The sequence below is a fragment of the Thunnus albacares genome, chromosome 19, assembly GCF_914725855.1.
Source record: "Thunnus albacares chromosome 19, fThuAlb1.1, whole genome shotgun sequence".
Taxonomy (NCBI): domain Eukaryota; kingdom Metazoa; phylum Chordata; class Actinopteri; order Scombriformes; family Scombridae; genus Thunnus; species Thunnus albacares.
Genome location: NC_058124.1, coordinates 28,261,160 through 28,286,962, shown reverse-complemented (window position 1 = coordinate 28,286,962; position 25,803 = coordinate 28,261,160). Strand labels below are relative to the sequence as shown.

The 25,803-nt window shown below is 36.9% G+C and overlaps 3 protein-coding genes and 3 gene segments (V, D, J or C); 4 read left to right on the top strand and 2 right to left on the bottom strand.

Annotated features, from left to right (window-relative positions):
* The window catches only part of LOC122970078, a 916,362-nt gene that overhangs the window by 471,545 nt on the left and 419,014 nt on the right, over positions 1 to 25,803 (top strand).
* The window catches only part of LOC122970080, an 891,879-nt gene that overhangs the window by 487,133 nt on the left and 378,943 nt on the right, over positions 1 to 25,803 (top strand).
* LOC122970079 overlaps positions 1 to 25,803 on the top strand; it is an 808,187-nt gene that overhangs the window by 473,666 nt on the left and 308,718 nt on the right.
* On the top strand, positions 527 to 10,708 carry LOC122970082. Its single transcript, XM_044336194.1, has 5 exons — positions 527 to 720; positions 3,065 to 3,427; positions 6,052 to 6,165; positions 10,233 to 10,294; positions 10,436 to 10,708. The coding sequence occupies exons 1-5, from the start codon at positions 687 to 689 to the stop codon at positions 10,580 to 10,582; spliced, it is 720 nt and encodes a 239-aa protein (XP_044192129.1). The 5' UTR covers positions 527 to 686; the 3' UTR covers positions 10,583 to 10,708.
* Positions 7,356 to 9,349, bottom strand: LOC122970071. Of its 2 annotated transcripts, XM_044336183.1 has the most exons (3): positions 9,080 to 9,349; positions 8,603 to 8,971; positions 7,356 to 8,173 (listed from the first exon to the last, which is right to left on the bottom strand). In XM_044336183.1, the coding sequence occupies exons 2-3, from the start codon at positions 8,921 to 8,923 to the stop codon at positions 7,664 to 7,666; spliced, it is 831 nt and encodes a 276-aa protein (XP_044192118.1). In that variant the 5' UTR covers positions 8,924 to 8,971; positions 9,080 to 9,349; the 3' UTR covers positions 7,356 to 7,663. The 2 variants fall into 2 exon arrangements, with proteins under 2 accessions (XP_044192118.1, XP_044192119.1); XM_044336184.1 differs by having other exon boundaries at positions 8,603 to 9,349.
* On the bottom strand, positions 11,467 to 25,078 carry LOC122970051. Its single transcript, XM_044336152.1, has 8 exons — positions 24,919 to 25,078; positions 22,642 to 22,944; positions 17,929 to 18,198; positions 17,091 to 17,159; positions 16,362 to 16,406; positions 16,121 to 16,234; positions 13,622 to 13,690; positions 11,467 to 13,536 (listed from the first exon to the last, which is right to left on the bottom strand). The coding sequence occupies exons 1-8, from the start codon at positions 24,992 to 24,994 to the stop codon at positions 13,328 to 13,330; spliced, it is 1,155 nt and encodes a 384-aa protein (XP_044192087.1). The 5' UTR covers positions 24,995 to 25,078; the 3' UTR covers positions 11,467 to 13,327.

Sequence of the window (25,803 nt, the reverse complement as noted above, 5' to 3'; positions counted from 1 at the left end):
ACATAAATGATGAAAACTCTACTCAAAGGTTTTATTTCTTTTATGTTATTTCACTGAAGTTTGTTCTTTATGTTTCAATCTGCTCCAGTTAATGTGTTTTATTTGCTTTTATTATTGTTTTTTTTTTTACTTGGTTCTGCTTTGTGAAGCATTTTGCAGCCTCGTCTTTGGAAAGTGTTCTACAAAAAAAGTCTATTAGATATTACATATATATCATTTTAAATGTATGTCATCATCAAAGGTAAAAGAAAGAGCAACTTCCCTGTTTATAAGGTCTTATGAAGGGATCTTCTAATGGTCAGTATGAGCAGGAGGAATGATTACAGCAAGAAAAACAGGTTTCAATGTTCATTTGGGCTCCTGACTGTTGGTTTAAGACGCACTGATCCATTAAAACACACAGGAGCTTTTATTTTGAAGGCAGCTTCTGGTCACTGTTAATGAGATTGGCACTGTCACTTGACAGGTTTCTGTAGAAATGAAACTACAGCTGTGGTGCATTACGTGTTGCATACTCATCAGTTTCAGGCAAAACAGAGACAGAAGTGTGTTTGGTGGTCCCACACTGTTTGTTCTTCATATATCTCACTTCCTCCCAGTAAAATCACCAGTTTGAACATTCACCTTATGAGCTGATCAGTCAGCTGCAGCTCCTGCACTAAACCTGGGAAGTATTCACATTAATTATGGCAGGTCTCACATGGATCCTCTCTTTCATGTGTAAGTTAACATTTATTTATGTATTTATGTATTTGATAGTTTAAATGCAGACAGAACAGACTTCACTCACTCTGATAATAAAACTCAGGGTTTGTCAGGGACTTTCAGGCTCCAGTGTTAAGATAAAGCTTAATTTAGGAGCTCACTGTTATATATAAACATGTATTATGTGTGGTTTTGTTTATGCTCATGATTTCAGTTGTGATACTCAGGCGGAACCAGGTGGGTTGTGGTGACGCAACTTCTAAAAATTGGTCTGAGGTGGTTAACCGAACATCTGGGGCCTCATTTATCACCATTGCATACACACAAAACAGGTCTTGGAAGATATGTTCGTCACTTCCTACAAAAAAGGTTGGATTTATAAAAACTTGATAGGAGCATGTGTGTACCTGTACAGAACCTCTGAGCCATACATACAAACATTTTGGAAATGCAGACGGTGAGGTGGTGTATTGGAGCCAGATTGTTTAATGATTCCTGTCACACATTCAATTTCACTTCACATCAGACGTTATTTATGGCTCACTACAATGAATGACACAGTGTGCTTGGGAGGCACAAGCAGAAGTGTCATTTCTGCTTGTGCCTCCCATTCATTTTTCCATCGATAATGTCATGTGACTCACAGTTGGAGCATTTCTACCACTTGGATGGTTGAATCATCAGTATACAAGGTGAACAACTGTGTTTGAAAATGTCTCGTTTTTCAGTAAAGAGTCAAAGGTACAAGACTGTGGACATAAAGATTTCAGGGTAGAAGTTAACTGCAACTCCTCAGGTGCACTTCAGCAAGAGACACACAAAAACAGAGCAACTAAAAATTACAGTGTTTATTTTACAATCACAGTGAATAAGTTCACTTTTAATTTCTGGGTCACTTTTGAGTGAATTCAGCAACTATGGCGCCGTGTTGACAACTTCAGAGAAAAGCGTTTTGAATTCATTATCACTCTGTGAGAGTCCCGAGTCCTTCTGTGTTCAGTGACATTGAGATCATTTATAGAAAAAAATTGAAATGGGAATACAAAACCAGCAGCCCCTCCCACTACACAACTCTATTTACATACCGCAAATCAAATCTTTGCATAAAGCGATAACGTGGCGCTCTATCGTCGGCACAGGAGATGGTCACACTGAGCCTGATTGCATCCTGTTACACAACAACAACCCACATTAGCTTTCCTGCTAAAGTCTCCTTCTTATCTAACTTAAATGAACATGTCTTGTCCTGCAGCTTGTTGAACAAGCCACCAAACATTCACCAGGGAAAAGTGCCTCGCTAACATCAGTTAGCAGCTAGATAGCTAATTAGCTGCTGAGCTGCATCACATTAAACAGCATGTTAGCATATCTGCAAATGTCCTTTCAGACCTGATAGATGCCAGTTTGGGACTTGTAGCTGCAGCAGTTTGTTTACTTTGTCTCTGTTCTGACGGTGTAACACCGGCAGCCTGCCAGCTGCTGTCAATAAAACACAGACACCGACACGCCCCCTTCAGCTGCTGTCAATCAAACACAGACACCGACACGCCCCCTCAGCTGCTGTCAATCAAACACAGACACCGGCACGCCCCCTTCAGCTGCTGTCAATCAAACACAGACACCGACACGCCCCCTTCAGCTGCTGTCAATCAAACACAGACACCGACACGCCCCCTCAACTGCTGTCAATCAAACACAGACAACAACACGCCCCCTCAACTGCTGTCAATCAAACACAGACACCGACACGCCCCCTCAGCTGCTGTCAATCAAACACAGACACCGACACGCCCCCTTCAGCTGCTGTCAATCAAACACAGACACCGACACGCCCCCTTCAGCTGCTGTCAATCAAACACAGACACCGACACGCCCCCTCAACTGCTGTCAATCAAACACAGACAACAACACGCCCCCTCAACTGCTGTCAATCAAACACAGACACCGACACGCCCCCTCAGCTGAGACAAAAAGGGGCATTTCCGATATGTCCCCAAAAACCTTTTTTCTTCATTCTAATAATACAAAACTATTGAGAGTACATTTAAAAGACTTGTTGACATTAAATTTAGAGCAAAGATGGAGAAATAAATGTGATCTCAGTTGGATTTCAAAAAACTGCAAAAGCCCAGGCTTATGTAGCTGTTTAATAACCATGATGCCCACATATGAACTAAGTTCTGTCTACTTCTGAACCTCATCAAAGATTATGGATAAATAAACATTATTTTGTGAATCAGAAATATATATTTTTTCTTTCTTATACCTTTAATCATCTTGTACGCTCTAGAATTCAGATTTCCCTTCATAGGTCAACATCATAACCTTCCTGCTCACCTGTCTGCTGTCCCCTCCTCAGGCGTTGCAGGGTCTCACCTGTTAGAGGCTTCACCTGTTCTCCGCACTGCCCTTGTGGTCCAGGCGGGGCAGAACGTCTCGCTGACCTGTAACCTGACTTCCAGAGAGGAAATCATCTGGTTTGTGCTGCGCTCTGATCAGCTGCTGCCTCTGCTGACTGTTTCATGGAATAAATTTGGTGAAACTGTGGTGGACCGTCACACAGCAAACAGCAGTCGCTTCAAAAACAAGGCCGATGAGGAAAGCGGCCCGGTCAGTCTGGAGATCAAGGAGGTGGAGGAGGAGGACGCAGGGCTTTATTTCTGCAGCGGGCGCTGTGAGGGGGTTGTATGTTTTAACCGAGGAATTCGTCTGGCTGTTGAAGGTAAGAAGGTTATTCAATGATTTAGTTATTTTAACTGTATCCCTGAAGATGTCAGAGGTTTAATTGCAGTTTGAAAACAGTAGAAAAAGCTTAAAAGTGTTTTAATGATTCTTATTCTTCTTGAGTATTAGTATGAAATATATTTTTAACAAAAATACAAACTAAAACATTGATGAATCAGGATTAATGCTGAAACGAGACTGAGAGTCCACAGCGAGGCCTGCAGCGTCTGAGATAAAAGTTGACAACCATGAGAGAAACGTGGTGAAATCATTGGTCCTCAGTCCAAAACAGGGTCCTAGATCTCACTGTGAGTCCACCAACGACTCGATTTGGAGCTTTGGACACCAAAGACAGCATGAGGCAAAATTTCTGATGGTCAAGTTTCCCCTTTTAGTGTCTTTTAGATGTGTAGAAACAGATAGATTGTTCAACTGTTTGCTGAAGCCAGATGTTCATACTGAGTGAAACAGTCAAACTCAAGAATGTTTCTTTTGCACCATCATACAAAAAACTGAAAATGGAATATGAAAATATACAAGTTGCAGATGTACAGGTGCATCAATTAGACTGGAACATTATGACAAAATGAGACCAACTCATACAAACAAAAAACCCCAAATCTCTCACAAAGAACCAGGAGATCTGAACAAGCTGAAAAAAAGGATGCTGCCTGCTTAGCTGAAACAAAAGTGTCTGTGACATTTCTTTGGAAAACGGTGGTTTCAATGGTGGAAATGTTTCTTCTGCACTAATGTGAAGGGATGTGGTTTGTTTTAGGATGTTTGGTCACTTCCACCCAGTCAAAGTAAAGAGAAAAAAATCCCCTTCATCAATACAAAATTATGCTGAAAGGTGGTTAGCAACCACATATAAAGGTGCTAAAAACAGCCAGTCATGATCTAGTTTCTTTATAGTCTTTCCTGAAAGACCTGCCATATATTATATAAGATAAATGAGTTTCTACTGGACTGTAAAATTGTCATTTTAGTAAAGATAAATCAATAATTATTTTGAAAGCGTTCAACGATTACAGCTGCCATGTGTGTTATTTTTTCTACACTGGTTAAAAGCAGGTGCACATACTGTATGTTGTGTAGAATATGGAGATAATATAATAGATACTCATTTATATGAAGATATGGACAAAAACTTCCCCAAAAACAGTTTCAGTTTGTTCAGAAAGAAGAACTAAAAGTTTCAAGACGTTAAATTAAAAAAGGGATCAACTCATCTGTTTTAAAGTCGTTTTAATAAAGATATAACAACAGTTATTTTTTAGTTTTTAGGATTGTTTTTCATATTATTAAGATCATTTAGTGGCTTTTATTGCTGCTCAGGCTCAGCAGGTTGATCTCTAATCTAATCTGACTGCTGCAGTTTATTTGTACCTGCTGTATTTCACCAGAAGTGAAGAACGCTGCAGGTGTGTGAAAAAACAATCTGTCTTCATGCAAAACATTTCATTTGGTTGCAAAAACTGTGTGTGATGTGTTTTACACACCTAAGTTTCATTTTTAGCGTTTCATGTGGTTCACAGGAAAATGAAACTGAGTCATTTCAGAAACTTGTTTATTTTTAATTTGAGCTCTTCACCCCCCCCTGCTGGTGAAGAAAAAAGTAAAAGTACCAATACAGTATTATATAGTACATAAGTATTATGAGCTTGATGTAGTTAAAGTATTGCAGTAAAAGTACATAAGTATTATGAGCTTGATGTAGTTAAAGTATTGCAGTAAAAGTACATAAGTATTATGAGCTTGATGTAGTTAAAGTATTGCAGTAAAAGTACATAAGTATTATGAGCTTGATGTAGTTAAAGTATTGCAGTAAAAGTAGTGGTTTGGTCCCTCTGACTGATATATTATTATATATGACATCATTAGATTATTAATAGTGAAGCATCAGTGTTAGAGCAGCATGTTACTGTTGTAGCTGCTGGAGGTGGAGCTAGTTTACACTACTTTATATACAGTTAGCTAGTTTAGTCCAGTGGTTCCCAACCTAGGGGTCGGGCCCCTCCAAAGGGTCAGCAGATAAATCTGAGGGGTGGTGAGATGATTAATGGGAGAGGAAAGAAGAAAAAACAAAGTTCTGATACACAAATCTGTTTTCAGTTTTTGGACTTTTTCTCTAATCTTTGATTTTTGCTGAAATATTGGATCATTTGAACATTTATTGAAATGAAAGCATGTGAGAAGTTTAGAGGGAAAAATCACTATTTGGTGGAGCTGTTAACAACTCATAGACATGTGAAATGTGACCCCGACTACACACTGCTTTTTGTAAGACGTCAAAAGACAAAAAGGTTGGAAACCACTGGTTTCATCTTTAACAATGTGTTGTATTTTAAAAGCTTGTTATATTATCCATTGTGTCAAATCTTCATCTGAAAAGTAACTAAAGCTGTCAAATAAATGTAGTGGAGTAGAAAGTACAATATTTCCCTCTGACATGTAGTGGAGTGGAAGTATAAATAGCATCAGATGGCACTTGAGTAAATGTACTTAGTTACTTTCCACCAGTGTGTTTGGGATTTATTCAAATAGACACTAACAGCGGGGAAGACCAGACGTATCAATCGATCAGTGAATTGCTTGTTCTGTTATATTTTGTGTTTCCAGGAGTTGACGGGGAGTCAGACTGGAGGCAGCCATGTTTCAGTCTGGGCGTCTGCGTTCTTCCAGCTTTACTGCTCTTCTGTTTCCTCTGCATCGTGGGATTCTGCCTCTGCTCAGGTGTGTGGTCGGTTGTGTCTTCTTGTCTTCTGCTTCTGTCTTTTGTCAGGACCAAAAGTTTAGACGCTGAGTGAGAGGACAGGTGTGGAGAGTGAAGACCTTTTATCCAGTCGTCACTCCTTCAAAGGGCTTCTGAAGTTTAAGACCGACATTTGGACTAAAGTTAGACTTGTGTTTAGGTATAGATTAGCGTTGGGTTTAAGCATGTAGCTCCAGTTTAGCCTCACATTAAAACATTCATGTCACAGAGGTAACAAGCTACGGTTATTGTGGGTAAACAGTATTATCACGATTACTTCACACCATGATCGCCTGCAATTTTATTCACTGTATGTTTCAGCTTTTTTGGACTCTGCTTAACAAATAACATCAAAAGCAGTTTAAACTTTGTAAACAAAAGCAGAATATTCAAAGTTTAAAACAGCTGACAGGAAATCACTTTAAATGCAGCTCATTCATACATTCATATTTCAGATGTTCTTGTTTTTTTCCTGATAAAATTGATCGATTGATTTCCAGAGTGCAAGAACTGTGTAGTAAGTGTTATCTGCCGGATGTTTAACAGTTTAATTAATTTTTAAAAGGCAGATAAATTTTGTAAATGCACACAGAACATAATAACAGTTATACTGAAGTCTTACAAAATGACGCCTGATGAAGGCAGAAGAGCTGCTCTGTGTTCATCGTGAAAACGATGATAATCACATAATCATGATGATGATGATGATATTGGAAACGGTCAGCAGTATTGATACCGTCACAATGTTTCACTGCGGTTTACCGGCACGTCTCTAGAGGTAACCGCCATCTTTGTTTGGAACAAATTAGGAAAAATCTTTTTCACCACAGTGCAGAACTATAGTTTAATTGAATGTATGAACTACAAAAAAAGTACTAAAACATTTCTCTCTGCTCTGAATCTAAAATCTATAATATTAGAATTGTGAAGGCAGTTTAATTATGGACACTTTGTGCAACAAGGCAGGAAAACTGGAATAACTCAGTCTCACTACTAGAGAAAGAAAATATCCCGATTCAACCACTAGATGGCAGCATAAATCTACTTCAGAGAGCCTCAGACTGTCTAGTTTCCCACAGTCTCTCCTTACATTTGAACACATCATGTAGAGCTACACTGGCTTTGACCTGCTGAGGATTAAATGTTCAGTGTTTACAGATGAAACCACAGCTGCATGTTTGTTCTCTTTTTATTTTTCTGTTTGTTACACACATCAATACTGACATTTATGTGTATCGAACAAATACCAAAGTTTAACCTGATTTCCTCAAAAGTTAATATAACATGAAACTCAAAATAAGGCAGCAGAAGGTGCGTCCATCACCTGAGCAGACAGCGAGTGCAGGTTGTTTTGTTAAAAAAAGCAGCAAAGTTTTGATAAAATGTTAGAAAAAGAAGATTTGTTCCTGGTTTTAACGTTTGGAATCATTTTATGAGGTTTTTTTTGTTGATAATCTGGAAGCTTCAGGTTGAATTCTTTCACACCTGCTTCAGCAGCAGGCCGTACGGACGGATGGACTCCTGCACCACGGCCCTGGTCTGGACGTCGCTGTAGCCCTCAGGGATGTAAACCAACCACACGTCCTCTCTCTGGCACCTCATCCTCCTCTCTGGGTTGATCCGGTTCTGCAGAACCACCTCATACGTCTTCCCGTCCACTTTGGACTTGAACTTCCTGCAATACTTCTGCGCCATCTTGATGTCTGGCGTGGAGTAGACCCCTCTGCCCCGGGTCTCCCCGGTGGTCAGAGAGGCGGCGGCTGCGTCCAGGAACTTGGGTTCGTCTTCGGAACTGTCGCCGCGGGTCAGGATGATGCCGAGGGAGCCGTCCATGTTGTATCCCTGGTAGGAGACGGGCCAGGCGTCCTTCCCCGTCCCGAGCCAGCCGTCTCCTCCGTCGTACTTCTGCGTGACCCGCAGGGCGAGCCGGTTCCATCCGCAGGGGCGCCGGTACTGCTCGTTACCACGCAGGAATTTGGTGTCGCCATCCTAGAGGCGGGAAGACGGCGAACAGTTTCAATCACCACAGACAGAAAATAGTTAATTTTCTATTTCAATCAATATCTGCTGCATCAATCCTGCGAGTAACGCTTCAAAGTGTCTCTTTGTAGCCGATCAAGTACAGTTTTCTTATTTTTCAGGTCAAATTTACATCATATGAAGTTGCAGAAACTGTTTCACTCACTCACCTACCTGGACATTGCTCATTCATGCAGCCACTTCCTTATTCATTCCTTCACTCATTTATTTATTTACTTGCCGTCTCACTCGTTCATTAGATCTCTCACCACTCTGCATACATTTGATCTTAATCAATTATTGAACATTAATCTCTTTAAGCAGAAAATAAAGAGCACACATGTCAAGTAAAGCGTCGGCCAGGTGACACCTGTGTCACGTGACCTCAGATTACCTCACCTTTATTTTGGTGAAGTCGTAGTCGTATTGCGGATCAAAGAAGTCCTGCGGGTTGATCTTCACCGTGGTTTGGGGGTTTGCGGTGGCCTCGGTCAGCGCCAGCGGGGAGGAGTACATGTCCTGGTCGTCCAGGTCCTGCAGGGAGAGCGTCCCCAAACTGGGGTAGTCCAGCTCCTTGAACCCCTCCTGCTTTAAGAACTCTTTAAGGGCCACGATGTTGACAAAGTCCTGCGGGCTGAGCTGCGAGGTTCCGCTAGTCAGCTCGACTTTGCAGCCGGAGAGAGCTGACAAGGCCTCCAGACAAAGCTGGGTGTCCGGCATTCTGCTGACAGGAAGAAGACGGCAGTGAAGAAGAAAGTTTGCTTCCCCCTTAAGAAAGAAAGAAAGAAAGACATACAGAGTGAGGAATTAGTCTTTTCTCAAAGCTGAATTAGCTGTTTGTCTTGTCTTTTCTTGAAGAAAAACCAAATAGCTCACTTTCTGCCTGCTGCTCCTCTGACACAAACAACACGCCCTAGTTTCACTTTCACACTTTCACTTTCACTCGCTGACTCTGCACCAGTCTGATCTGGAAGGAGGGCTGGGTTTCTGTTTTGGTAGTTTGACCAGGACTCATGTTATTTTATCTCTGCACAAGTTCATAGAGGAAGAAGAGCGACACATGTGAATGACCTGTACACAGTTAAACACTGTTTTACATGTTGCATTATGTATGTTTTTCTAGCTTTGCTCTGCTGAAAACTTTTTTTTATTAAACCTCTTTTAAGAAATATGTGATGTTACAGTTTTGCTCAGTTGCTTAAAGGACGAGTTCATAATTTTTCAAGTGTGTCTTAAACAACAGTCAGGAGCCCAAATGAATATTAAAGCTGTTTTTCTTGCTGCACAAATTCCTCTGGAATTTGATGCTAAAAAGACTGTAAATGTGTCAGATATCCACTTGATATGACTAACTCAGACTGCTGAAGCTGAATAGAAGCTTCACACAGACTTTTAAATGACTGTGTGGACACACTGTGGATTTTATCCTCCATCACTTCCATTGAAAGCACATTTGAAGGATCTTTTAATATCCAGTATGAACAGGAGGAATGATTACAGCGAGGAAAACCTCTTTCACCGTTCATACGGACACCTGCTTTGGTGTATAGTTTTATAACTGCACAGTCTGATCTATGTAGTAATGTGTTGGTTGTGGCTCGTAGTGATGAACCTACAGAGAATTATCAGTGACTCTGCAGCTTTATAGTGAGTTTCAGCTCATTGTTTATCTGTCCGGCTGCAACTTTACTGTTTTGCTTCACTCTCAGCGTCTCATAGCGTCATTTTGCACCACCTGAACTACTGACCTTATCAGCATTTAAACATTGGGTTGCTGCCACATGATTGGCTGATGAGATATCTGTATTGTATTAACGAGCAGGCGTGTATTACTGTATGTGGATTAATTTATTCTCTTGATTTGAACTTGTAATCATACCTGTCATTTACCTGAGAAGTGTAAATCTTTTAGATTAATATTTAATGATTCATATTTGATTATCTGAGCGTAAACACACCTTGTCACTACTGTCAAACCCAGTGAAACTGTTTGACCAGCGCAGGTTAACATCGTCTCCTTCATGTGCAGGTAAACCAGCTGTTTGCTGCTGTTATACAGTGAGAAGCGATGCCAGGCGGAAGGTCACAGAGGTCAGTAGATGGTCATATTGTACTTCTGATGCGAGTACAATTCATAACTTTAAATGTTCAAATGATAAAATCTCTGAGGATTTGTGTAAAATCCTCAGCAATCACACTTAACTGTGATCTGTGGATGTTTCCTGTCTGTAGGACGTTTCTTTGCACTACTCCAGTCTGAAGCATGCAGACAAGCCCCGCCCCTCCGGCCGAGGAGAGAGGGGATTGGTCGACAACGATGTCACGTACTCAACCGTGGCCGCACGCAAGGACCGAAATGTATCACATGACCACAGATAGAGATAAAATACCTTTCTTTTGTCTGTATGTTCACAGCAGAAAAACGCCACTGATTGTATTCACTGATCCATTTCTTCTGACTTTTTAAAATTATATTTTACTCTTAAAATGATATTTTACACGTTAGAGCGTCACAAATGATTTACAAGCCATGTTGTTTTTAAAAAGTTTCTTTATATAAAGAGTTTTTCATCAGAGTGACACCTCCACCTGGTGAGAAACTACATTATTTTGTTTTTCCACTGATTTAAAGTCAGTTTCAGGTTTTTCTAAAGTAGATATTTATAGTCTACTGTAGACTGAAATGATTAATACTGACTGTGATTCTTTTAAGCTATTTCAAAACTAGTTAAATGCAATAGACTGTGTGACTGCTGAAATATTCAACTGTGAGTTTGCTTCCTAATAATCAATTACACAAATATACCAAATAAACACAGTGTTGGGCAGTGCTGTGATTACTGTTCTCAGTATAACGAGCAGCGTCAGATATAATCCCAGTAAAGCTCCGTCACTCGGACAGTTTAGGGGGTCGACCTGGTCGCTGTTTTACTGGTATTTGGATGTAGTTTGATGGAGGGTTGATAGTTTGGTCTCTGTGTGTTCAGACTGGTCTGATTCATATTAGTTTGGTACCAAAAGAGGAGAAATGTGACTGATTGAGGTCAAAGATGTCTTCTTAGCTGACTTGCTAACGTTAGCTACTGGTAAGGCTGGTCAGACTGTAGGCTGACTGCCTCCTTTTCTTCATTATTGTCATTATGGATTAATTGATTAGTCGCTTGGTTTATAAAATGTCAGAAAATGTGAATCAGTGTTTCCTGAATCCAAGGTGACGTCCTCAGATGTGTTTTTTGTCCATAAACCAAAAATATTTAGTTTATTATAAAAGAAGACTAAATAAACCAGAAAATATTCACATTTGAGAATGAATGAATGAAATTTTTATTATTGTGTGATGCATATGACTGTACGTCCAGCCTGCATGGATTCCAACAAGCCAGCACCTGAATACAACGTGTATATTGTGAAAAGAAAATCTTTCATCTTCAGATCTAGAGACCATCATTAAATAGTTCAGACATTCTGAATTACAGTTGGAAGTTTGCCATATATTACTATTATTATTATCTAAGTAAACACTAATTAAACAATCTGTCTCGCCTTCTTTTCCAGGCTTTTGAGATAAAGTTAGCAAACTTAAATACATCAAAATTAAACAGCCGTTCCAGTTTTTGCTCATCTGAACACAGGGTTTCAGGGTTTAGTTGAGCAATTTCATGAAACAGTAGCTCTCTGAAGTCATCATAATGTGTACAGAACAATAGAAAATGGGACTCACTTTCCACTTCACCCAAATCACAATTCTCACACAATCTATTTTCCTCTGGAAACCGACCGATCGACCGATCTCAACGGCCAGAGGAAGAACACCAGCTCTCAACTGTGCAACCAAAGATCTTTGGCTTCTAGATAAACGAGATGTTACATATAATTCAGGGCCAAAATTCTGTTTGATATGCATATATGTTCTTAATTTTTTCAATAGAATCTTGTTTTTAATAAAGTTAACATTACAGCACAGGTTATTCCTATAGATATACAGCATATCCACCTCCTCTAACTGGAGAACTATATAATTTACTCCACATAAATACTTTCTTATTTATTCTGTCCTCTGACATTTTGATTAGACGGTTCCACAATCGGATCATTTCACATGTTGGTTGTACAGACCCTGGTACCCAGCCCACGTCTCCCTGAACTGCTGGGATCTGAGCAAATCTATGAACCCCCCAAAAAAACATCGTATAGCTCTATTCTGTATAGAGTCTATAGTTTTAGATTCTTAGAATTTGGACATCTTTTTAAAAAATGACTGAAAACGATTAATGGATTATTCATATAGCTGGTGATTCATTTTCTGACATTTTTTGACTAATCAATTAATCGTTGAAACTTGGAACGTGTGGCTGTGGAGGCTTCGATGATGTTTAGAGCCGAGCGGAGTAATGAAAGGAAAGTAACAAGTAATCTAATTACTTTGAGTAATTAGTAATAGTATTACTTTTTAAATGAGTAAATCTATATAATGTGTAAGTTATAACATTTTTCCAGTAACTCGCCCAACACTGCATAAGAATGTAAAATATTATGCACATAATGAGTCTATTTTGTACATGAACGTGGAGTAAAACAAAGCTTCCTCTTGTGTCTCACTGTTGTTGTTGTTCACATGTATCTGTCAACGATTTGTTTTCATTTTTAATAAACACATTCTGATAGAACAAACTCCTGCCATTAATTAAATGCTGTTGCTGTAATTCTTGTTCTTTTTAAAATGTTTTTTGTTGTTGGAATACATTTTCATGTGTATGAAAGGCCCCAAAAACTCAAATATGACTGATTAGAGTCTAATATTACATAGTTATGCTTTTAATCAGTTGGCTTGTAAAGCTGAAGATCATCTTTAATCTGTTGTCTGCTTGTCAATAAAACGTTCCAGTGTTCACTTTTACAAAAAAAATAACTTTCATGATACAACAGGAGATACATATTTACCTTTGCTATCATGTTTTAAATGTATTTTGAATTTCTTACAAATGTATGTAGTGAATCTGTAACGGCTGCTGCAGTTAAGTACAATATGTTAATCAGTATTTATTGGCTACGTACGCTATGTGATTACTTTAAGAAGGTGAATTTACATGCATGGTTAAGCTCAATAACAGCTTTCTCATAGGTTCATATGTAGTATTTCATCCCAGTCTGAGTCTGAGTGTGTTTCTGTTTGGAGTTGGCAGCAGGTCTGGTGATAACAGAGGAGTAGATGACGTTGTGGTGGTTCTGATGCTGCGGAGACCTGCTGGGTCTTTCCCTCCAGTTCTGTCGGCCCAGAGAGGCGTAGTGGATCGTCTCCTCTGCCGGGGATGGACTCTCAAACTTGTCACACTCTGTGGACAGACAGGTGTGTTTAGTTATTTAAGGTGAGAAAACACCTGAGGATTAATGGAACACATAAAGTCCTGAAGGTGTTACCGGTCTGACTGTTGGACGTCATCCACGGCTGCAGTTCAGTGTCTTCATGATTCTGAGCCGCCGCTGCTGCTGCAGATGAAACAGAGCAGGGCTGCAGATATAAGATATATAGTATGATATAGATGATAATAATATTTATGTACTCATGGAGCACTTTTCAAGCAATTAGCAGAAAGTACTTTCCAAGACATAACGATGGCCAAAGCGAAAAACCTCCAATCTGCAAAATGTTCTGATTGGCGGATTTCACTTTGGATGATGAGAACAAGGAAGGCTGCTCATATTCAGTCTGTCTGCGAGATAATCCCGCCCTTCATTGTGACAGAAAAGTCACACAACAAAACAAAAACACAACGCAGAGTCCCTGGATGTGTAGAGAGGCTACAGCACGAGTGAGTCACACAATCACTGAACATTCATTTCCAGTGGACGAGGAAGCAAATACACTGAATTTAAGGAGTTCTGACCCTCGTATACTACGACATCTTTTTACCTGAAAACAAACTTAATTTTATTTTAAATTTAATTTTAATTATTAACTTAATTTAGATTATCATTCTGTAGAACCTCTTCCAACTTGCACCAAGTGCAAAAGCTCCTATCTGCACTTTGTGAGGCATTAATATCTATAACACATAATATAATAATATAGTCCAAAAACAGTGTTTTATGCATTGGGTGTCCTTAACAAATAGCATTCTGCAAGAAAACAAGTTTTTTTTAGTTTTTTCAAAAAAGTGCATTTTTCAGATCAGAGGTTTTGCTCTTTGGTCGTCGATAAGCAGCATTAAGAACAAATATAATACAGTTATAAAGTGGCTACTTTGAGGAATCTAAAATATGAAACATATTTTGGTTTGTTTAACACTATTTTGTTTACCACATGATTCCATATGTGTTATTTTATAGTTTTTATGTCTTCAGTTTTGTTCTACAATGAAGAAAATATTAAAAAATAAGAAAAACCCTTAAATGAGTAGATGTGTTCAAACCTTTGTTGAATAACAATTATTTAGTTTTTTTTTTAAACAACTGAATGAATTTGTTTTTCATGTGATTTGAATTTTAAACGCTACTTTAAAATCAAATCACAACACAGAAAACAAAGTGAGGAGGTGCGTTACGTCTCACTGTTGTCCAGCAGAGGGCAGCATAATAATACACATCAAGTGTCCAATTACACTTTGGGGTCGTAACTCCAATTGATTTGGTTTTATTTAGGCATTTTAAATCTTTCATAACTCTCTGGCGCAAAAACTATGAAATGGAGACACTGTTCATGAATTAAAGCAAACATATATTTAAATTTTCTGTACTGAAGTTACTTGACTGGAGGACATATGTGACAAAAGCAGTGTGTCTGTGATAAATAATATCTATGCTGGTAGGAAGAATGTGTTGATTTTGAGCTGGACCGATGTTCAGTAAGATCAATAAATCTTTTAATTAAAGTTAACTTTAGTTTCACAACATTAAAGCCAAAATTGTAGCTATGAGATTTAACTTATGAAAGTTGTGTGCTCATAGTCTATGGAGGACAAAACCTGACATTAGTAATTCATTTATTTTTTTAAAAGTCCCCCTATTTAGCATTTATAATGAGTATGCAAAACATTTAATAAGTGGTTTATAACACACTATGATATATTTGTAAGCTAAAATGTGTTAATTAATGTATTTGTCAACTACTATAATTCCTCCTATGCACTCATGACAATATAGTAAAACACAGTTGTAATTATTAATTTTTAATTGACATTGTGGGTGTATGTGATTTGCTGTTGTGTGTAGCTTTGTATTTTGTATGGTATGTTCTTTGTGGGGTTTTTTTTTTTTTGCTTTGTACTGTTTGTTGTTGTGCTGTTGTATGTTTTGATTATAATGGACTACAGATGCTGAAATTAGCTTCAAGCTAGCTCCGGTGCAGTGCATCATTTATGCTTAATACTGCACACTGTCCTGTTCAATAAATCAAATCAACCTAATAACATAAAATATGTCTTCATAGAATAGGTTATAATAGTTGACGAATACTATACTTGATGAATAAACGCTCACATTTTTCTTATATCTGCTTATAACTACATTATAATGTCTTATAAACCATTTATTAAATGTTTATACACTGCTTATAAATACAAAATAGGGAGACTTAAACTTGTATTACAAATTAAATCAGAACAAATTAAGAATACATCATAGAAAACACAACTTTAAAACACTACTAATTGACTTTTTTAAACAAAAAAATTATGTTCTATATTTTAGTCAAGAAGTTATTAGCCCACATTAAGCCTCATTTTGTGCTTAAAAACCCTTTCAGTATATGTATTTACTTAATTTAACAATATGTATTCATTAAAAATATAAGTGATGTCAAGGTTAGGTTTCCTCAGCTGCTTTGAAGTTGAACCTTTTAGATCCTGCTTTCAGTGGTGATGAAATAAACCAAACATATGAATAACGACACTCATGACCTCCCGTATTTTGACCACCCACCTGCTCGTCTGTATTTCCTCTTCCTCCTACACTTCATGCTGGTCAGTAAAACACAGACGGCAACCATGAGGAGGATCATTAACCCCAAACTGGTGACGACCACCATCAGCAGAGCTGAGAGGACGACCGCAGGAACAACATCTGGTCAACAAACGTTAAACATCTGACGAGGATACATTTCTACTTAAACTGATGTAGAGATGAGAGTAGGTGAAGCGTGCGTAGGTTTCAGCTGACTAACCATTCTCGGGTCTCTTCTTCTCCTTCCTCTTTATGTCAACCACATCTGATAAACAGAACAGGAAGAACATAAAACACACGTCTAAACTGAAGTTGCATAGCATGAATACTTTTTCAAACTGTTTTCTTGGAGAGTTCAAGTAAAGAAAATGTAATTTATGGATGTAAAAATTGGGAGTATACCACAAATAATAATCAACTCCAGCCACAAATAATTAAAATTTGAGTAAACATATTGTTAAAGACAAAGACATTAAACAAATAATTTTAAAAAGGATAAATCAGGTTATGTCCTGCAAGGTGGCAAATCAGAGTCACTGCTTTAAATAAAGGTTTTACAACTACAAAGAGATGTGAAATGACTACAATAAGAGACCCAAATGACTAAAAAGAGATACAAAACAACTACAAAGAGACTTAAAACAAGTACAAAGAGATGTGAAACAACTACAGAGAGATTCAAATGACTAAAAATAGATACAAAACAACTACAAGACCTGCTAAATGACTAAAAAGGTTCATGAAACGACTACAGAGATGTAAAAAGATACGAAACAACTACAAGAAGAGACACAACATGACAACACGGCCTTTTACGGGCCCAAAGTCTCATCATCTGCCTATAATTCTGTCATGGTTGAAAAATCAATATCTTATCCCTTCAGATATTTATATAAGTGTTGGTGTTGGTGTGTATAGGTGTTGATGTGATATTGAAAGAAAATCCCACCTGATATCATGTCGGCAGGTGTTGGAGTTGTACTGGTGGCTGAACGCATCCTGGTCGTCTCTGGATTCACTGATCAATGAAAAAAAGATCATTTAAAATTCCGACACGTCACTCCGGACACGTTGATGTTCTTCTTACTTCCTGCTGCAGCCTTTTAAAGAATATTTTTTTTATCAAATGTAAAAGTCAGAGTGCATAACTATCAATAAAAATATGATAAATTCATAACCAACAAGCATATTTTAGTCAGTTTCACCTGTTGTCTCTCTTTCAAAACAAGTCGACACAAAACTTATTATTAAGTTATTAATTTATATACGATGTGAATATTAATGTTTGACATATTTTTATTATCATTTTATACACTTTAGATGATCATATATCTGTTTTGATGATTTTATGCCATTTCTTTAATCTAATAATTATCTTTGTTGTCAGTAACTAATGAATATAACATTTAAAAATAAAAACAAAACACAAAACAAACAACAATCTTTACTTCATCACATTGTAAGTAAAAATATAAAAAGTTATGATTTTTGTTATTTTAAAAGAGTTAACCTGAACTATTAGTAAAACTAAACAAAAAATCTGTCTTGTATAATTAAGGAAATTAATTACTTTGAGTCATAATACACACATGAAAATAATTACATTAAATACACAACACAATGAACTTTTCACAATAATAAAACAGATGAGAGAGATGAAACAGATATTGTCATTTATTAATATTAGAGTTCAAACAGTCTTGGTATAAACTAGATCCTCTATAGAACCATTAGCTTCATGTTTTACCCCCAAATAGATTAAAATATTATTGAAGGATGTGAACTACCTTTCAGGACAGTGACTCTGGCCTGCAGCTCTCCGTTGCACAGATACTCTCCAGCATCGTCTGGCTGCAGGTCCAGAATCTGCAGGGCATCGTTCCACATACTGTACCGGCTCTCCTCCCGCTCCGCTTTCACCGTACCGTTCCTGTAGCGGGTGAGGATGGCCTCCCGCTTCCCTCCTACCCTCCGATGAATCCACCTCTGTTTGGGTCGGGTCGAGCCGCTGCAGGGGAGCAGCAGCGTCCGGCCTTCAGACACCCGGAAGTCCTGACCTGACGGGGTGGACACACAGTGTGGGACACCTTGGATGATTCATGAGTAAAACAGCCTTTCTTTAATTTCAGTGGGACTTTAACCAAATTTTAACAATGTGACAAAATGGAGGTTGAACAGAACTGCCAAGAGACCATTTCTGAGAGACCATAGCCTGAACTAAAAGCATAATTGACCTCTGGGGTCATTTAACAAGGAGAAAAGTTCAACAACTCAGAAAACTCCCTCTTTTGGTTCCCAGACCTGAGTCATAAACTCCTGGAGCCTCCCTGCAAACCTGAGCCAAACCTGAATTTCATTTAAATTAAATGTCTAATCATTATACAAGTTATGTAATGTTATTTACAAGCAGCAACCTCCGAGGCTGTAAAATGAAGCCAAAAACTGCAGTTCCTTGAACGACCACTTGAGGCTCCAAAAGCGAGTCAATCCCCATAGACCTCCATGTTAAAATGTCCAACTTTACAGCAGAAATAAACATGTTTACAGCCTGGTACAAACAACAGTTTTGGTCTCTGTCGCTAATTTCCCCTTTCATGACAACTGTAATAATGTTAAACAACTGTATAATGTTGTTTAACATTATTTAATTTGCTATAGTATTAAACTTTTATTTCAGTGTAGATGGTTTGAGAAAGTTGAATCAATGAAGGTTGGATGTCACAAAGTATTAATATGAAGGTTAATGTTTCATATGTTGATAGAAGAACAGACTTATTACAAAATGAATGTATAATGTTGAACTGTTTTACAATATATGGATCATGAAATTCAGAGATAGTGACTGAAGTTTGAACTTTGCGTTTAAAACTCAAAACTTCAAAGTAAACTACACCTTAAAAATTCCCTGAAACAAAGAAATGTAATATTCATCAGTAATTTGGTGCAAAAATGTTAAAACAGACCCGAGACTCTGTTTATCTGGTTCAAAATTACAAAAACAACCTCAGAGGGATTCTTCTCTGAACTGGCCTCCAGAAAACTCTCCAAAAGACAAATTCTTATCAAGACGTCTCTATTCTTTGTTTTTATTTTGACCAAATATACGTGTATTTTAATTTGATTGAAACAAGTTTAGTTTGTTTAAGTTTTATTTGTAACATTAAGTCTCGTGTCTCCACGTACAGTATTTTATTTCTGAAGTAAACAACACTGAAGATTTGAGTGTAATCAGACTTTATACAGCATCAAAACTAAGATTTTCTACCTAAATGCTAAACGCAGACAGCGATGCCTGAAACTCGTCAACAGAAAGGCACAACATGGCTTTGTGATCAAGGGTTGATGTAGAATAACGTCAAAATTAAAAAGATAGTTTCTTTAGAGAAGCTGAATTAGCTTTCTCTTAGCATTCACCATTGCAATACGTTATCCTTGAGTTCCACTTGAGCCACTGTTTCTCAACCATTTTCTTTATTATTTTATCTTATTACCATGTATAGGCCTTGTTATTCTTTTATTTATTATATTATGCTTAATCATGTATCCTCAAGACTTTTAGCTATTAATAAATGTCGTCATATGTCCTGAGAAGCTGTGGTTGTGGTTTTCGTTGAGTAAACAGAGTTCACTGTCGGGACAAAACTTAAAGTTATGAGACTGATTCATTGATTACATTGAACAAGGGTCAGTGCTTCCTCCTGGAACTAACACATTCTAACCAAAAAGGGAGGTAGTTCCCACATGAGTTTATGTTTTATATTAATATATGTGTTATGTTAGAACAAAGAGGAATTATAGTTATCAGTCATAGAGACAGTCAGCAGGGTTTTTCCCTCCAGTATTTATAAGTTTATGTAAAAACAATTATGGGTATTTGTCATACTGATGATTAATGGGATCATTTGAACATTTATTGAAATGAAAGCATGTGAGAAGTTTAGAGGGAAAAATCACTATTTGGTGGAGCTGTTAACAACTCATAGACATGTGAAATGTGACCCCGACTACACACTGCTTTTTGTAAGACGTCAAAAGACAAAAAGGTTGGAAACCACTGGTTTCATCTTTAACAATGTGTTGTATTTTAAAAGCTTGTTATATTATCCATTGTGTCAAATCTTCATCTGAAAAGTAACTAAAGCTGTCAAATAAATGTAGTGGAGTAGAAAGTACAATATTTCCCTCTGAAATGTAGTGGAGTGGAAGTATAAAGTAGCATCAGATGGAAATACTCAAGTAAATTAAAAGTACTTCAAAATTGTACTTAAGTACAGTACTGGAGTAAATTACTTTCCACCACTGTTTGTGACAAACCAACCTCGTGGGAACATTTCTACGTCCAGACATGAAAATCTTCCCTTTTTTCATAGAATTGTGTCATAATTCAGAAGAAACGTATGATGTAAAAGCTGTTTCACAATATCTTTTAGCCTGAATATTTATGTTTGTTAAAGTTATGGTCCGATGTGTCATAACACCAACGAGTCCTGTTTGTAGCTGTCTTCCAAAATGACCCCGTAACTCCCAAAACTATGACATTAGACTGTTTTAAATGATTTTCATGACAATTAAAATGATTCCTATTACAGTTTTCTGATCTTCCATCTCTATGGTTCAGGTTTGGTTATGTTTAGACAACAAAACTGAAAGAAACAAACATTGACATCCATCCCTGAGGTTTTCCGGTACGTTATGTAAGTTATGTGACTGACTGTTACATCCATGTGAATTACTATATAATTATTTATTTTATAATGTCTCATTTATTCATTTATTACTGAACACTCTGGGTCTCCATGGATGACAATTTTTGGCATTTGAAATTTAAAAATTCTGCCTTTGAGCTGAATTACTTCCAGTTTACCACAAGATTAAAATAACTTTGACCAATTGTTCACTTCAATGGACATCAAAGCAACATGTAGAGAAATGTTTACATGTTGTTATCTCCAGCAGAGGACTGTTGACAATAAATTATATTTCTTGTCCATAAATCACTGAAGGGTTTAGGTCCTGGATCCACATCAGATCTCAGACCTGGTACGAACCCTGCAGACCTCTCAGGTCAGCTGGTTGTTCCCAGAGTCAGAACCAAACCTTTAGCTTCTACGCTGCTCAATTATGGAAGAAATTGCCAAAAGAGCTCAGACAGGAGACAATGGTCACTAGTTTCAAATCCAAACTGAAGACCCACCTGCTATTATTTTTATTATTAGTCTTTATTAAACAAGGACCGTGCACAAAAGAACATCTTCTGTAAAGCACTTTGGGTTGAAATGTGCTGTATAATCAGAAATCTTTAAAAATATAAAACACTTAAAACCCCCACAATGATACATTAACCCTGACTTGTGTATTCTGGCATATTCCCCATGAAAATAGTTTTTTGGTGATTTGGTGACACCTGTGGTCTCTGCTGGTAACTGCATGTGTCTCAATACTGCAGCAAACACTCTTTGAGCAGCTTCTTTATCAGAAATATAAGATAGTTGAATCCAGGGTGCAAATATTGGACGATGAAAACTATTATATAGAAATGTAAATACAAGATGTAAATACATTGAAAAGCCATTAAATAGTATCAAAGAAGTAATTTAATAAAACTATTAAGGACTTTAATCACAATAACTCCCATTTATACTGACTGACTTCTTCATGTGTCTTGGTTGAATTAGATGCAACCGTGAAGCATTAGAGATAGATTTAAATCCAGCTGTGTGATTTGAGAGTGACTTCTATCTTCTATCTAGATTCTGAAAAGGTTTAAATAAATCCGTCTCTTCAGGACACAAACAGTGTTCAGTCTTCACTCCACCCAAGTGTAACTATGTCAGTAACACTTTAAATCCCCTTATTCAGCATTTATAAGCAGACTATAAACAGTTCATAAATGTTTATTATATTTAAAACACACTATAATGTATCTGTTAGCAGATACAATGGTTTATTAATGTATTTGTCAACAACTAGAGGTCAATAAGTGGAGGATGCTGTATAAACAAATAATTAATGACAGTAAAATGTCATAATATAAAACATGTCTTTATAGGAGAATCTATTATTGTTGACAAATACTAGACATTAATAAACACTTAAATGTCCTTATTATGTTCATATACTGCTTATAAATGCTAAATAGGGGGTGTTTTAGGAATAGTTGTTAGCTAGTGAGCTAAACTGCTGAAGTGCAGAAGTTATTCTTCTTCTGGTGTTTTTAGCAGTTACCAAACAGCTTCAGGTGCATTAACACCCACCTCTGGACTGGAGAATAGCTGATTATGATCTGGATGTAGCCAAGAGGGAGATACATATACAGGTATGTGTCTAAATGTAAACAACAGTTTAAATTAAATCACAGCTGGATTTTATCTTAAATGACCTGCGAATGAGGCCAAAGCTTTGCTGATTCCAGGAACCAGTGTCCAGCTGTTTATAGACATGTTTTCAGATATGACACTCATTCCCACAATGCACCACTCACAGCTCCAGCTCCAGTGTACCTGTCAGCACCTGCAGCTCGGCCACCAGCTGCTGGTTGCAGCGATACTCTCCACTGTCAGAGTCGTCGAGCCGCAGGAGGCAGAGGCCGCCGCCGGACAGCAGAAGGTAATGTCGGCGGTCCCGGTTGTTCTCATAGTTTCCGTGCCGGGTGACCAGGTCCTTGCTGTCCTGAGACCAGGCCACATCAGAGCCGTCAGAGCTGCCGCACAGCAGGCACAGCTGGAGATCCTCCGGGACTGAAAACCGGGTACCTGCAGGCGGAGAGAGATGGCCTGCAGAGCTGAAACTCCCCACCTGAAGGCCTGAAGATTAAAGAGTGAGAAACAGCTTTATATCAGTTCATTAATGAAAACTAATCTTTAAATTTATGTTATTTTATCTCCTGTTCCAGTATCATGTTTTCTTTCTCATTGTCTCTACTTTTAATTACCAGATTTTACTTGAAATATTTCATTATGTTTGTAAGGTTCTGTTTAAGTAATGTGTAAAGTATATTTACTATTTTGTAATTCCGTCTTTGTTTTTAAAAATGCTGCTTTTAATACTAAAAACATGTATTTCATGTTGATTTTTTTTATTTTTATAATGCTTTTATATCAGTTAAACTCTTTATTTTCCCTTAAATGTAATCAGTTACTCATTTTCCTTGTTTATTCATCTGTAACAAGTCAGAATTTTATCTTATTGTAAACTTTGAACAAATAGTTCAAACAGTATTACATGTAATATATACAGTACATTCAGTAGTTTAGTTTATAAAATAGATAATATAGCTTCATTGAAACTATATTATTTCACTCAGCTTTATACTGAGTGAAATATTGTCTACAGATTCCCATCAGTACTTATATTTTTGTTATTTATTTCTTCTATATTTATCCGCTGCTGTAATAAGATGACAGGCTGTATCACTCATATCCTGCTGATGGTCAGTTTTTAGCCTTGTTTCCTGTTTTATCTGGTGGAAACATGCTCGCTGTCTGCCTCAAACAACAATACAGGAAATACAGTGACTGTAAGCAGCTGATTACAAAAAGAGCAGAAGTACAAATAATTTGCTGAAATGTTCAGAAATGCTATTAAAAGGATTAATGTGTAAAATAAAAATATGGTAAATGGATTTTTTTTTTTTTTTTTTTTTACATTTTTTGTCACTGACAAAGAAAACTTCAATTTTTGTTTATTTTACTATTTTACTTTAAATTTATAAAATGTAAAGAAACGACTCAAAAAGCATTTTTCCTCAATTTGTGTTCTATATTATGCAAGAAGTCAAAACAAGACAATAATATCACAAACATATATTTTCAATTACTTTAAAACCACAAAGTAAAACAGTAAAGATTTGATCAAATATAACATATCATCCCTCGTATAGACATGAAAACTGTATTATATGATTATGTGAAGAAATTTTAAATGTAAACATACAGTAGAAAACAACTCATTAATACAAGAATAGTTTGCATGAATGTGCAGAGGACAAAACTGTCTCAAAAATAAACATACGTTATGCAAAAAGGCATTAATTGCATATTTAAGAAACTTTTTTTACTGATTGCAAGATGAAAACCTCAAATTTTGTTGATTTTTAAAATTTTGTTAAGAATTACATTTTTGTTCTATTGTATGTAGACAAAATATAACAGCATTTAAATGTCTACATTTTCAATTACATTATATTTACATAAATAAAACACAAACTTAAAAACTTCAAATATAACATCCTAATTTAGACACGAGAACTGTGAAACACCGTTGCTCATATCAGAATTTTATGTGAAGAAATTATAATATTTTCACAATCTAAAATGTGCAGAAATGTTTATTGAAAGGATTAATGTGGATTATAAAACTATAGTTAATGTAAAATAAAACAGACACTGACAGATGAAAACCTCAAATTTAGTTGTCTTGAATATTTTATTTGTTGCTAAAGAATTACTATTTATACTCCTTTATTGGTTGCACTTTATAAAATGTTGAGAAGTGGCTTAAACATATACATATCAATTATAGTAATGAAATATGTTGCAGTATTTGTGGAGATAAAATATGACTGAGACACATTGTAAAACAAAACATTTTTACAATAGCATGACTGTTATGTAAGATTTCAGATTTGTATTATAGTCTAATTTCTTATGACAGACTTTCTACAAATAACCACAATGTAAAAATACTGCTACACACACACACACACACAATGTGAGTATATGAATACAGAAGTAATGTACTACAATGTAATTATGAATGAAGATGAAATTCACTTGTACCTGTGAAGTTTTCATTGCATCTGATCAGACGTGTCTGCAGGAACCAAACATGGCAGAAGATCATGAACCTGAGCATCTTCAGAAGAAGAAGAAGAAGAAGAAGAAGAAGAAACTCAGCAGAGTCGCGCAGAGCTGCTGCTCATCTGACTCAAGTATGAAGCCTCAGTGTGTGAGACGGTTTTCCACCAATCCCCGCTGTTCTTCTTCCTCTTCCCTTCACACTGACTCTGGAAAACTGAGCGTCACAGTCCTGGAAACTGTGTCAGAATAAAGACTCAGAATATTTCCTTCTTTCATACAACTGAAAAACATTTAGAGTAGCTAAGTTTAAAAATGCTGATCCATCTGTAAACAAATTAGATTAAAAATTAAAAGTAAATGAGAATAAATGTAAAACCAGTTTTTTGTGAAGTATCATGTGGGCTATGTGTGTTTTATTGATTATTAATACTGGTCATACTTTGTAAGGAGACAGAATTATTTAGCATTTTATTGTAGGGCAAATAGTAAGATGTAAATTTGTATCAAAAGTAGGCTATAGACTGATCATAATAGATGTTGGTGATAATTGCAATAAAATACATTGTTCCAGATTGTGGCTCATATCTTAAATAATGTTAGGGTACGTTGTAATTTAAAGGTACACTGTGGAGTTTTCTTGTAAACAAACATTGAGTTTACATTGAGTGTTACTTTCAGAAACATGTGTGCGTATCCTTAAGATCTAACAATAGTGCATTTCCTTCCTCATAAAACATTTGCAAAGACATTTTTTAAAGTGTTTACTAGCTTGCTGTCTTCTTCTCTGCCTTTGCTGTGTTTCTTGGCACATTACAGCCACCTGTAGATCAGTGAAATAGTGTGAAACTGCTGGCAGGACTGTGT

Excerpts from the sequence above, each read along its gene's own strand:
- LOC122970071 (XM_044336184.1), bottom strand. The coding sequence starts at position 8,923 with ATGCCGGACACCCAGCTTTGTCTGGAGGCCTTGTCAGCTCTCTCCGGC. Across the intron at positions 8,174-8,602 it reads ACGACTTCACCAAAATAAAG|GATGGCGACACCAAATTCCT; the intron begins GTGAGGTAATCT and ends TCCCGCCTCTAG.
- LOC122970082 (XM_044336194.1), top strand. The coding sequence starts at position 687 with ATGGCAGGTCTCACATGGATCCTCTCTTTCATGT. Across the intron at positions 3,428-6,051 it reads AATTCGTCTGGCTGTTGAAG|GAGTTGACGGGGAGTCAGAC; the intron begins GTAAGAAGGTTA and ends TTGTGTTTCCAG. Across the intron at positions 6,166-10,232 it reads GGGATTCTGCCTCTGCTCAG|GTAAACCAGCTGTTTGCTGC; the intron begins GTGTGTGGTCGG and ends CTTCATGTGCAG.
- LOC122970051 (XM_044336152.1), bottom strand. The coding sequence starts at position 24,994 with ATGCTCAGGTTCATGATCTTCTGCCATGTTTGGTTCCTGCAGACACGT. Across the intron at positions 17,160-17,928 it reads CAGAGTCACTGTCCTGAAAG|TGAATCCAGAGACGACCAGG; the intron begins GTAGTTCACATC and ends TTCATTGATCAG. Across the intron at positions 13,537-13,621 it reads GACGTCCAACAGTCAGACCG|AGTGTGACAAGTTTGAGAGT; the intron begins GTAACACCTTCA and ends GTCTGTCCACAG.